We start from the raw sequence: 13160 nt of genomic DNA, 5'->3' as shown, positions 1-13160 counted from the left end.
ATCAACCACTGACCGAAGCAGAAGTTTCTGTGATTTAGACAGTGAAGACTTTACTAAAATATGTAAGAGGATTAATGCACACATTAATGGGCTCAGTATAGCAACTGTTACAGCCAGATGAGAGGATCACAAATCTGCCTTCTGATTTTAACATCTATGAAATAAAAGCTTGCAATGTGAGCCTCTACAATTAACAAGTTGCACCTAACCCTTCCCATCACTTAAGTTCCCTGCAAATGTCTCAAGGGTTCTTAGGGCTCTGTGGTTTTGGTTAGGAGGTGAAATGTGACAGGGCTGCTGTGGAAGGGTTAACCTTTCCCTGGCCCTGTGAAGCCCTTTACAGGTTCAACTGAGTTATGAGGCATTGCGAATTGCTATTCTCTGTTTGCCTTTCATACAACCCAGCTTGGCTTGGCTTACTGCCCAAGCCCCTCCATATTCTCCTGTAAGCCCTGGTGAAGTCTCCTGTGAGTAACACACACACTCAACAGGCATCCCCCACATGGCATTCAAAATGGATCCCGCTCCTCCTCCTCCCCAGCTCCAAGTAATTCTCCTTCCCAAAGTCTGGACTGTCCTACATCAGCAGCCAGAAGCTTACGAGGTCCAATTCCTCTTTTCTTGAAGGACACAGATAGGTTCTCTCCTTCCTTCCCAGGTTATCATGTGGAGCAATTCTCCCAGGTAACCAAACTGGAAGTAAGTCCATCTCAAATGAGAAACACTCAAGTTTTACCTTAGAAAGCAGACTGAATGTTTGTCCTTGGCTTAAGAAAGCATTTACACATTCAGCTGCGGGTTTACAGAAATAAAACTTTCCTAGATGGCAACAGAAGCAGAGGAAATGGGAACCAAGTTTCTGGGGTGGTATTTGAAGGCTTGGCCAGAACTGTGGATGAAGAACGAGTCACATGCCCAAAGCACTGCACATGCTGGGGCTGCAGGCATGGGTACACCCCGCAAGTGTCCAGGAGCAGGGAGCCCCTTTCCACTGAGACCGGGAAGACAGGGAGATGCTGCGAAAGCCATGGATGAAGGCTTTTGACACCTTGACCAGGTGCTCAAGGGCAAAGCAAGCCCCAGGATGGGCACACCAAGTCCAGGGCTCCACTCTGCCTGAGAAGGTCAAATGCCAGCTAAGGTCCAGCTAGCCCTCTCTGGGGCCAGTGCCAGCAGAAGGGAGAACTGAACGCTCCCAGCATCAGTGTAATTTAAGAAAAAGAGCTAACATTATCCCCTTTTTTGTTAATTTACTATAGACAAAGCCATCTTCCAAGAGTCCATGCAAGTTTGGAATAAGGAGTCAGTGGAATTCCTGCTTTAGCCTAAGTACAGATGTTCTGAAGTGCAAACCTCTTGTCTTCTTCATTTGGGAACTGCTTAAAGTAAACAGTGACTACTCTTTAAGTCATTTTCTGAAATGTAGGAATCACATCCAAAATCCAAGGCATTTGGTAAGCAAAGGCAGGAACTCAGAAGTCAGATGTGAGAATTAAACTGAGTCTGGTTCTCTGCAATTCAATAGCTCTCTGTTCCCATCCTGTTTTTTCTCTTCCCACTTCTACAAAGGGATGGACTAGCACTGGAGGGAGGAACCAGGGGGGCAAAGCAAACACAGCTGCTTTCTAACACATTGCAGATGCTTAAAAGTGTCCTGAGAATAAGCTGGAATAATAACTGATGGATCCCTCTTTGAAGCAAAGCAGCGTGTGTGTGTGTGTGTGTGTGTGTGTGTGTGTGTGTGTGTGTGTGTGTATACACACATTTATGAGCATCCAATGAATGATGGTCCCAAATATTTTTAACTCCTGTCTCAATCACCCTCATTTTGTAAAATGAAGGGAAAATGTCCAGAAATGTAATCAGTTTTAACAACTGTGTAGGATCTTGAAAACATTAAGTTTTGTCCCAAATACTGCAATCAGACAACCTGAAGTACAGCATTCCCCAATGGCTAATTACCTGAATTCATGCTTGAACCCTGGCACTTTAGGGCATGATGGAGAAAGAGAGGGAAGGAAGGGGAAAGGCACCATGTTCAATGCTGGACAGCAATGAACAAACAGGTCAGGGTCCAGCTTGCATGTCAGTCTTTTGATACATACCTGGAGCGTGACATCACTGTAAAAGGGAAAATGACTCTGTGAGCAAAGGGACTGGGATGCCAAAATGGTTGAATACCAAGATGGTAAACATTTGTGGCTAATATTATCTTGGGTGTGAATATTGCCATGACTGGCAAATCTTCTATATTCAGTAAATCTTGTTAAGTATATGAAGGTACACAAATGGAAGGTAGTTTTCAAATGAAGATATTTTTCTGTCTCCTACAAAATAACTACAACACTGGGTGGATGCAGGGGTTGTGGATTCAGGCTGGGAAGTGAATTAATCAAGGAGCAGGACTCCTGCAGGTTACTTTCATGCAGGTCACTGTACACAGAGACCCCAGGGTCAGAGCATACACCTCTCAGTTCTCTGCAGACCCCTCCACGAAACCTGGGAGAGGCACATCCAACTATCAGCAGCCATCGGACACAGCCAGGAAGGGCTGAGACCTGCACTGCCAGGGAGGTTTGGCAGCAAGCACAGCGTTATGTGGCAAACTCAGACAGAAACACTTAGAACACAAGTGCAAACTGTGACTACTGCTGAAGAGGTCAAAATATAAATACAGTATGAAAATAGCGACAGCTGTCAATTTCTGTTATTTTCTATAAAGACACTGATTTCATATTGGCAGCATACTGGAATTTCACTGGAGTCTTCTGTCTTCAAAATATGGCATAGAATAGGTCACTATGAGAAGTGTTAAAATAAAATTTAACAATAAATGCCAATGTATGCTTTCAGAAACTTCACTCTTTGCCAGAGGGTGAATTGCACACATTTTTAATACACAAGCAGAATGGACTTTCTTGATTTAGATCTATCTATGTATATAAGAGCTGATTCACAATCCCATTGTAAGAAGTCAGGTTTGAGACCGCCTGAGGAAATGGAACATGAACAAGTCCATGGGACCCAATGAGATGCATGCCAGGGTCTTGAGGGAGTTGGCTGATATAGCTGCCAAACCAATCTCCCTGGTATTTGATAACTGGATGGATAGCTCCATCTAAAGAGTTACAGTCAACAGCTCAATGTCAAAGTGGAAACCTTGAACCAGTGGTGGCCCCCAAGGGCCAATACTATTTAATATCTTCATCAATAACACAGATGGCAGGATTGAGTGCACTCTCTGCAAGCTTGCAGATGACACCAAGTCAAGTGGTTGTTAGGCTAAAGGGAAGAGATGCCATCCGGAGGGACCTTGACAGGACTGAGGAGCAGAATGTGAAACTCATGAAATTCAACAGGGTGAAGTGCAGGTCTTGCACACAGGTCAAGGCAATCACCAGGATCAGTGTAGGCTGGGGAATCAAGAGGCTGAGAACAGCCCTGTGGCAAAAATCTTGGGGATACAGGTGGTCAAAAATTGGACATGAGCTAACAATGTGCACTTGCAGCCCAGAAAGCCAACCATGTCCTAAACTGCAACAAAAGCAGGATTGGCAGAAGGGTGAGGGAGGGAATTCTGCCCCTTTGCTCTGCTCTGGCAAGACCCCAACTGGAGTATTGCATCCAGCTCTGGGGTCCCCAGCACAGGAAGGACATGGACCTGTTGGAAGGAATCCAGAAGAGGCCATAGAGATAACCAAAGGGATGAAGCACCTCTCCTACAAAGATAGGCTGAGAGAGCTGTGGTTTTTCAGCCTGGAGAAGAAAAGGCTCCAGAAAGACCTTCTGGTAGCTTCTAAGCTCAGGATACCCAGCGAGCTGGTGGGAGAGCTCACTAAGCCACTCTCCATGGTTTATAAAGCATCCCTGGTTAACCAGAGAGGTGACTGGAGGCTAGACAATGTGATGGCCATCCACAAGAAGGGTCTGAAGGAAGATCAGGGGAACTACAGGCCTGTCAGCTGGACCTCTGTGGCCAAAGTGGTTATAAAGCAGATTATCCCAAGTGTGATCCCATGGCACGTACAGGACAACTAGGGGAGTAGTCCCAGCCAGGATGGGCTCATAAAAGACAGGTCCTGCTGGACCAACCTGATCTCCTTTTATGAGCAGGTGACCTCCCTAGCAAGTGAGAGAAAGACTCTGGGTGTTGGATCAGAAATAGTGCGTCCAGCAGTACCAGGGAAGGAATTGTCCCCGTCACCTGGCACTGGTGAGACCACACCTCAAATCCTGTGTCCAGCTCCGGGCCCCTCAACTCAAGAAGTGCATTGAGGTGCTGGAGCATGGCCAGAGAAGGGTGACAGAGCTGGTGAAGGGTCTGCAGCACATGTCCCATGAAGAGAAGCTGAGGGAGCTGGGCCTGTTCAGCCTGGAGAAAAAGAGAGTGGGGGGGACATTATCACTCCTTACAACCACCTGAAAGGCAGCAGCAGCCAGGTGGGGATCAGCCTCAGCTCCCAGGCAACAAGTAATGGGACCAGAATAAATGGCCTCAAGCAGTGCCAGGGAGGTTCAGGTTGGACATCAGGAAGAATTCCTTCACTGAAAGGGTGGTTAAGCCTTGGAATTGGCTGCCCTGAGCAACAGTGGAATCACCATTCCTGGAAGAGTTGAAGAAATGACTGGACACAACACTTAGTGCTATGGCTTAGTTGACAAGGTGATGTATGGTCAATGGTTGGACTTGATGGTCTTGGAAGTCTTTTCCAACCTTAATCATTCTGTGATTCTGAGATTCTAAGTATATAAAGGCGGTTTATAAGAAAGGTAGAGAAGACAGTTTTTACCAGGGTCTGCAGTGACAGGACAAGGGGCAATGGTTTTAAACTGAAAGAGCGCAGGTTTAAATTGGATATAAGGAAGAAATTCTTTACTATGAGGGTAGTGAGACGCAGGAACAGGTTTCCCAGAGAAGCTGTGGATGCCCCAACCCTGGAAGTGTTCAAGGCCAAGTTGCAAGGGACCAGGAGCAACTTGGTCTAGTGGGAGTTGTCCCTGCCCATGGCAGGGGGTGTAGAACTGGATGATGTTTAAGGTTCATTTCAACCCACACCAGTCCAAAATTGTATAAAATATCCTAAAATTATTCTAAAATAACACCTCCCATGCAAAAAAAGAGACTCATCTTGAGGCAACAGCTTCAATCCTTGTCCAACTTGTTGACAAATTCACTTGTCTGGTTACCTCTGTGCTCCTTCTCTGCAGTAAAATAATAAATAAAAATTAAAATGCTCACACTTCAGGAAAGGGTGCCAAATAAGAATACTAAAAATAACTGCACAGAGCGCTGGCAGTCGTAGGAGATAAAGCTAGTTTACATTTTATTAAGTCTATATTAATGTTTTGTTTTCTTAATTTTGCACAACCATGAGGAGCAAGAATGTTATTTTGAGTATGAAAACTCTAATTCTGGAACCTCCATTCAAATGAAAATGTATCGGAGAAAAAAATATGATTAACACAGTGAAATAACAGAGCTAAAGCAAGGTAATAAATAATAAAAACATTCATGCATTTAACAATAGCTTAATTTACAGCATAGAAGAAGATATTAAATTTTGCAAAAGCAACTGAAAATAAAGTTTGATTCACTAAATGAAGGTTAGATGTACTAAAGAAGGTTATGTTAATCATAAAACAATTCCTGAGGGCACAGTAAAATGACTGTTAAGTATGTAACAGATTTACTTAAAAATCCCAGAAGAATCATTCTGTCTCCCCAGAGGAGGGCTTCCAGATCTCTGGGAGATACTGGGCTGGCAGACCTCAGCAGTGGATCATGAAATAAAACACACTGGGCTCTACCTTCTGCAACTGGGATGGAGCCTACATGACCCACAGGAAAGACACATCATCATATTCCCCACACTCACTGTTTTTATGAAGTGCAGCATCTTCTGTAATACCTCACACGCCTCTTTTGATAGACGGATGTCCCCTTGCCAAGAATGCAAAGTAAATTACTTAAAGACATCACAGGATGGCTGCCCAGAGACTCAAAGGAGGATGCTAACTGGAAGGGACATACAGATTCTGAGCTGACCAGTGCAACTCAAGAGTAGCACCCTTTGGATAGAAGAGGCAGGTCCATGAAAATGGGACCTTGGCATCCAGCAGCCTTCAAGAAAGTAAACTGCATGCCAGAACTTCCTGAGGAGAATGTCATTATGCCTCCACACAAACCTATGGCTTTCCCAAATCTTGAAATGCGTGTGCAATTCTGCTTCTTCCAGAGGAACTAGAAGGGGCAATGAAGAGGCACGACTGAGTGGGTTAGACATCTCTGTCCAGAGAAAAGGTATTGAAGTGAGGATGTGACTGGGGACCATAAAGCCATATATGAAAATTAGAGGTTAGGTAGGAAATAATTTTTTTACTGTCTTTTCCAGTACAAATTTGATGAGCATCAAACAACACTACAAAGAAACACATTCAAATCCAACTAAAAAGAAAGTAGTTCTTGAAAGAGGTGGCTGCAGAATTTCCAATCAAAGGACACCATGGGTGCAAGAAAGTTCTATGTGTTTGATGGGAGACTGGAGGGTTTCATTCAAGAGAGAATCACTGGCACTTTCTGGATAGCTAGGAACCATATCTGGCTATAGCAGGTTCTCCACTGAAAACAGCTGCAAGCTCTAGTAGTATCAGAGGAAAATGGCACAGGATTAGATTAGATTAGATTAGATTAGATTAGATTAGATTAGATTAGATTAGATTAGAAAATGACAGTATTAGATTAATGCTTGGATTCAGTGATCTTGGAGGTCTCTTCCAACCTAAATGATTTTGTGACTTTGCAGCCACTGACCCAAAGGACACCCTTTAGATTCTCTGTTTCTAGGGATTCATGACTGACAGCACAGACAACATAAGAGCCATGCATGCCAAGGTCAAGCATGTGAACAGGATGAAGATGGACAAGACCCATCCAGAATGAAAGCGAACTGGGGCCAGGGAAATGGGCACAGGAACAATAGTACAGCAGATACGAGTCACTGGTAAACATTGAGTCACCCCTAGGCTTGGGATCTCACAGCTTATCCTTGGTCTACAAGACTGGCCAAGTGGGATGATCCTGCCCTCATCCCTGGGGCTGAAGGAAAAAACACTCAACGGTGTATGCAGGAAGATCTGCCTTGGAAGAGGCTGCTGCAGGTCTCCACTCAAAAGCCCTGTTCACAGCAAACTGCAAAGCTAGACAAGGTTGTCACAAGCACCTCGGAGAATTGAGCATCTCCAGCCTCCCTGGGAACCCGTGCCAGTGCTGAACTACCCTTGGGAGGAAGGAGAGCTTCTGTCTTACATACTTCACCAAGCTCATGGTGATTTTAGTCCTTGTGATTTTATGAAATTGGAAAACAGAGGTTTATGGCTAAATCAAGGTCTTCCTGGTCATGACGCAATGAAGGATTAGAAGTCACAAGTATTCAAAATTCTCTGTGACTCCAATGGAATTCAAAGCAGGCAATCTATGCTGAAGTGCTACCGTCTACAGTGACATATAACCTGCCTTAGCAAGCACAGACACAGGCCCCTGGCTCTCAAGTAGGCACCCACTCAAGAGCCCAGAGACTGAGCCCAAACCAAGCTCAGACTGCACAGTCACAAGAAATGGCACCAGAGAAAGTGAAACCACAGGCTAAGATATTTTTAATGCCTTGGGTAATCTCTGTAAAGCAGCACGTTCCAACCTGTGGGATAAAGCTTAGTGCACAGCTACGGCACGAGCAGGACCTGTCCCAGCAAAAAGCTGTCACACACAGATCCACTGTCACAAAGCAAGGCCCCATCAGTGAGAGGCAACAGCAGCCAAACGTGGGATATCGCTGGCAGCTAGTGAAGGCACCGCCTGAACAACATCTGCAGAAGCCTGAATAAAGGTTGGCAGGTGAGGCAGGGGAGATGGTAAATGGTGGCAAGGAAACTCTGGCACCAGCTGGTATTACTGCTGCAACGCGGTTGCGCAGACAGACAAGCATCTTAAATGTCCAAGATTTTTACATCAAGAACAGAAGAATGTAGAATGCTTCCAAGGATGAGACTCCAAGGATACAAACAAGATCAGAAAAGACTTTGTAAATAGTGGCTGGAACATGAGTTCTCAGCAGAAGAAATCTAAGAAGGCTTTTCCTGAACGAATGAAATCCACCAGTGCACAAAGGAATATTCTTCAGGAACAGGAAAAGAGAGGTGTTTTTTACCTGACTATACATAAGATTGCTAAGGCAATTATGGGAGTAGTGCACACCATTTTTACCTGTGTACTCCAAAAAGGACACTGAGAAATTGAGAATTGTGATGAATATAGCTTACCTGAGAAAATGTTAAAAGGAGACTTGAAGATGGCCTATGAGCACTACAAAGGGAAAAGATTTCTGACAGCTCTTTAACCTACACAACAAATGGATATCCAATGGATCTAGCTAAAGCTAGACAAATCCAACACAGGAATAGTGCAAAACTTAAAAAGCAGGAGAAATCAATCACTTGAAAAACTTGCATAGGAATCTAGTGTATCACTGATTTTTTTAAAAAAACTAAAAATTTGTATTTTATTGTAAATATACAATATTAATATATTTTCTTAATATTTTCTGCACAGACCAGCCCAGTTGACAAGAACAGGTTTTTCAATACTAAACTCATTAGTAGTCATAGAAAAGGTGATGGGGTCTAGCTAGCTCTAGGTGAAAATGGACTTGGAAAGCAATGGTCTAGCAATGTATGAGGAAAGCCTGATGGATAACCATGACTGGATAAACCATTCTCCATGAAGGGTGGGCCTTCTTTATGTGTCTGGCAAACTCTGAATAATTCTGAGGTAAATCACTTTGTCTGTTGCACTGCCTGAAAGAAAAAAAACAGCAGTATATCCAAAATACTGTGCTATAGATACACTTTATATCCAATACACTCTGCTATATATATCAACATAAAATTTAATAACTATATAACATTATATTTTATGTAAGATATATTATACAAATGATCATATATACTGTGATATACACATACACATAAATATATATGCACACACACAGTAAATCCAATTCACTGTCCAAACAGATGAAGGTTGCTCAAATGCAACCTTCACTTAAGTGATCTATAGCACAGAGAGACCTTGTGGAAGAAACAGGCTATCACCAAGCGCACTGTACAACAGGGGAGTACAAGACTAAAATTTTCCAGCTAAACTATCTTTGATGAAGAATGTCAAGAGGGCAAGAGACATGAAGTAAGATTGAGAGCAACCAGCTCCCCTTCTTCAGCAAAGCCCAGACAGACCATCATTGGCTGAAATTGCCTGGAGAAGATATTGCAGTTACCCTTTGGTTTGTAGGTGAAAATACTGCCACAACAATCAATCAAACATTGATATTTTTACAGGAGGAGACAACAACAAATCAGTGTTTGCTGCCACAACACACACAGAAAACAGACGGTCAGAAACTTCGGCAGGAGGATTATCAGAGCTGGAAGCTAGGCACTCCTTCTGAAGGGGTCACTTCCTCACAAAGTTGAGTTCTGTTAAACTTAAAACATGGCCAAATCCTTATCCCCAAACATCTGAAGCCCAAACAGCCAACCAGACCGGTAGGGAGGTGAAGCTCAAGTCACTTGAACTGGAAACGTCCCCTTCTGTTTCATCATTCTCCATACACACCTCAATGAGAACGTGGGCTGTGGGCCCACAACTGCTCAACACGTGACTGGAAGGACAGAAAGATCCCCCAGCGCTCATCTCAATGTGACAAAGAGCAGTGGGACATGTACCTGGCCAGCCCAGGCACTGCTGAGCCTCAGTAGTCAGGGAAGGCATTGAGAGGGAGCATCTCATGTTCGTGTTTAACCATCCGCTGTGACCAGAGTGCAGCAGGGATCACAGGAATTAGTTCTGCAAAGAATACCTACCCGAGGTGCGCTCACTTGGTTAAGAGCATGACTTTTTCAGAGATGCCTTCACTTTTGAACAGTCAGAACTTTTGTTGCCTTGTCTTTCAGCCTTTAAGAAGTTTGTAAAGCATTGCTATTTTGTACTCCACTAGACACAGTCTTCAAGAAGTACAGGTGGGAGAGATGAAGTGATAACCACAAGAAATATATTTCATACTTCTACAGCATCTCCTAATGGAGGAAGAATGAGACCAGAAAATCCAATGAAGGAAAGAAAATAGTTTATTTGTCCAAAAGAGAGTGTGAGAAAAAAATGAACTGGGGAAGATAAAAGTCTGACAGAAGAGAAAACCAGGTTCTCAGAAGAAAAGGCATTAGGAACAAGGAGGAATAATGTAAGATGGATTAACATTCAGGTAGGTATTTAAGGAGGGGCACAGCTGAACATGTGCACAGACCACTTCCAGAGACTGCATTTGCAAACATATTACACCCCAGACCTCGTAAATAAATAAACCTTCCATACACAGCTCTGTATTCCACATGGACTGCTCCTCTCAACTCCACCTCCATCCCCAAGAAAAAAACTGTTGAACATGAGAGAGCTCCAGGACAAACTGGGAAGGTGTACAAGGAGTGACAGGGGCTGAACTTTGGGAAGAGAAAAACCTGCCTGATGCATTTCACCCACAAATAAAACCAGGATAGAATAATTCAGTTGGAAGGGACCTACAATGATCATCTAGTCCGACTGGACTAGATGCTCCTCCTCCTCTTGAAGAACAATACAGATCAGGTTGCTTTAAGTACAGCAATCTCACCATGCTATAGAATCATAGCTCCTTGCATGACCATTATAATTTCGGAATACAAGTACACCCACAAAAAATGTTGTCGTAATTCCTTGTTCAGGAAAACCTAAAGGTCAGAATGCAAGAACCTTTCAGAGGTATCCAGAGGGTACAAAACCCAGGGGAGGAGGTAAATGCATATGAAGAGAGGTAAAGGCAGGTCACTGCAGCAGGTTAAACCTGTTCATCTTGTTCATTAAGATTCGCTGTACATTTAATTTTCAAATCTTTGGAGGTTTTTTACAATTTCCAGCAAGAACCATGGTACTACAAGCTCGCTCTTTGGCCATGCTTGAAAAGGTCCATCATGAATCATAAGTGGGAAAGTCTGGTTTGAAAGAACAGGTCATTCCTAAGAAGTTGGGGAAATACACAAATGATTGTTTGTGCCATCACCAGTGACAGGCACAAAATAACACAAATAGCATTAACAACTTGGCCAAGACACGGGGTAAAAGAAAATAAAAATAATTCCAAATTAACAATTTGATCATTCGAATTTACAAGAGTCCTATCCATAGGTAATGACTGTGGAGCTCCAGCCCCTTGGGAATGTGTTTGCAGCATAGCAGTGACACAAAACACCCTCGGGCTTAGAAGAAAAGAGAGTCCAGCTTTCAACTCAGACAGCTGTGGGACTTTCTAGTGGGAAGTCAAGGCTGAACTCTGCAGCTTACACTCCTGAAGGGTGTGTATCCATGCTCCAGCACTCAGGTGGACACAAAATGAATGGCATTTCCAACTCCTTCACTCTCCACCTACACACCTTAGGATAATGGCCCACTACTTTCCCCTCACATTCTTAAAAAAGTGGAAAGCATAGCGGCTCCTATGCAATCCACCCAGTACAAGCTCGGTAAGGACATGCTGCTCCTCAAGGCACAGCCCTGCAAAAAAACAGACCCTGCAGACAAAAGCCATACAAATTCTTCCAGTAGCCATCCTGGCAAATGAGTAATCGGCTGCGGAACCCAAGGCAGCCACGGCGCTAAGGCAAACGCAAGGAAGGACACTGCCCATCTGGCAAGCAACTTCGGGAACGTACAATAGCTACCAAGGCAGAACTCCACGGCAAGCAAAGGCAGCGTGCAAAGTAATGCCACGGTGACCAAATGGCTGCCACTTCAACAGCACAGCGGCCACTCGGCAAAATACAGCCGGCAATTCGCTGGGCAACAGCAGCCGAGCCGGCCACAGGCCAGCACAAGCCGGCAAGGCGAACAGCCACCGGCTCCATGGCATAGCCAAAAAGGGCAACGTGGGAAACCCAGATGCCGCTTCCTCGGAAATCCCGAATAACGAATGGACAAGCAGCCCGACCCGCCGAGGGATCTCGGCCGGTTCAAGCGGAGCGCAGCCGTCACCCCGACGCCACCCAGCCGTGCGGGGTCCCCAGGCGGCACCCGGGGGAGTCAGAGGAGGGGGCAGCTGCAAGCGGGGCGTCCCACCCGTGCCCGCCGCAACCACGGCGGGGGACCCGACACTCTTCTCGGTGCCCCGATGGAAATGTTATCCCCAGCTCCTCCTGCCCGCTCCCCGGCCGCACCTGGGGAAGCGGGGACAATACGAGCCCCCCCCCGCCCCCCCCCCCCCCAAGGCAGGCAGGCAGGGCGGGAGCCGGTCCCCGTCCAACATTGTGCCGCCCTCCTCCCCGCACGGCGCCGGGCCGCAAACTCGCAACTCCCGCCTGCCCGCCCGCCCGCGCCCCCCGGGCCCCGCGCGCCCCTGCCCCCGCCGAACTTCCCGCCGCAGGGAAGGGGGGCTCCGCGGGCGCTGACGTCACGCCGGGAGCGCGGCGGGGGGTGTCCCCGCCCCGGGACCCCCGCGGCGGGCGCGGAGCCTCGCGCGACCCCCGCCCCCCCGTTCCGGAGGGAAAAGGCGCTGCGCCGCCGTCCAGCGCAGCCGAGCCCCGGGCGGGCAGCGCCCCCCGGCGTTGCCGGAGCGCTCCCAGCTGCGGCCGGGACCCCCGCCCCGCCGAGCCCCCGTGCCCCGCGGCGCTGTCCCGGCTCCTTCCCGGCCCCTCGCAGTATCCACGCCGGAGCAGGGACCGCTGGGGACCCTTCCCCAGCGCCGCCGGGGTTAATCGCACTCTCGTCCCTCCTGCCCCCCCCAACTTTGGTGTTTCTCCCCCCCGCGCCGTCTCGCTCCCCATCCCGACAGACGGACCGGAGGGCTAAAATCGAGCCGCGGAAGAATGCAGCGAGTGGGCGACAATGACAAGCGGGGCGGGAGCGGCTGGGAGCGGGCGAGGGACTCACCGGCGGCTCCTGAGGGGAGGTCGAATGAAGGGAGGAATGGAGGCGGCGAGGAGCGGGGGGCAGGGATTTAAACACTGCCCCCCCCTCCTTCTTTTTCTTTTTTTTTTCTTCCCCCCCCCCTTTCCTCCCTCCTCCTTTTCCGCGCTCCCTCGTT

General features: G+C 46.7%; 1 protein-coding gene across 1 annotated transcript; it reads left to right on the top strand.

The window, feature by feature from the left end:
• Positions 1-12019: 12019 nt before the first annotated feature.
• On the top strand, positions 12020-12925 carry LOC134057839 (basic proline-rich protein-like). The gene has a single exon (XM_062514884.1). It carries the CDS (start codon positions 12020-12022, stop codon positions 12923-12925), a length of 906 nt encoding a protein of 301 aa, XP_062370868.1.
• The last annotated feature ends 235 nt before the right edge of the window (positions 12926-13160 follow it).

This window comes from Cinclus cinclus, chromosome 2, assembly GCF_963662255.1.
Source record: "Cinclus cinclus chromosome 2, bCinCin1.1, whole genome shotgun sequence".
Lineage (NCBI taxonomy): Eukaryota > Metazoa > Chordata > Aves > Passeriformes > Cinclidae > Cinclus > Cinclus cinclus.
Note: the sequence above shows the minus strand (reverse complement) of the source record. Positions and strands in the feature narration are given on the sequence as shown.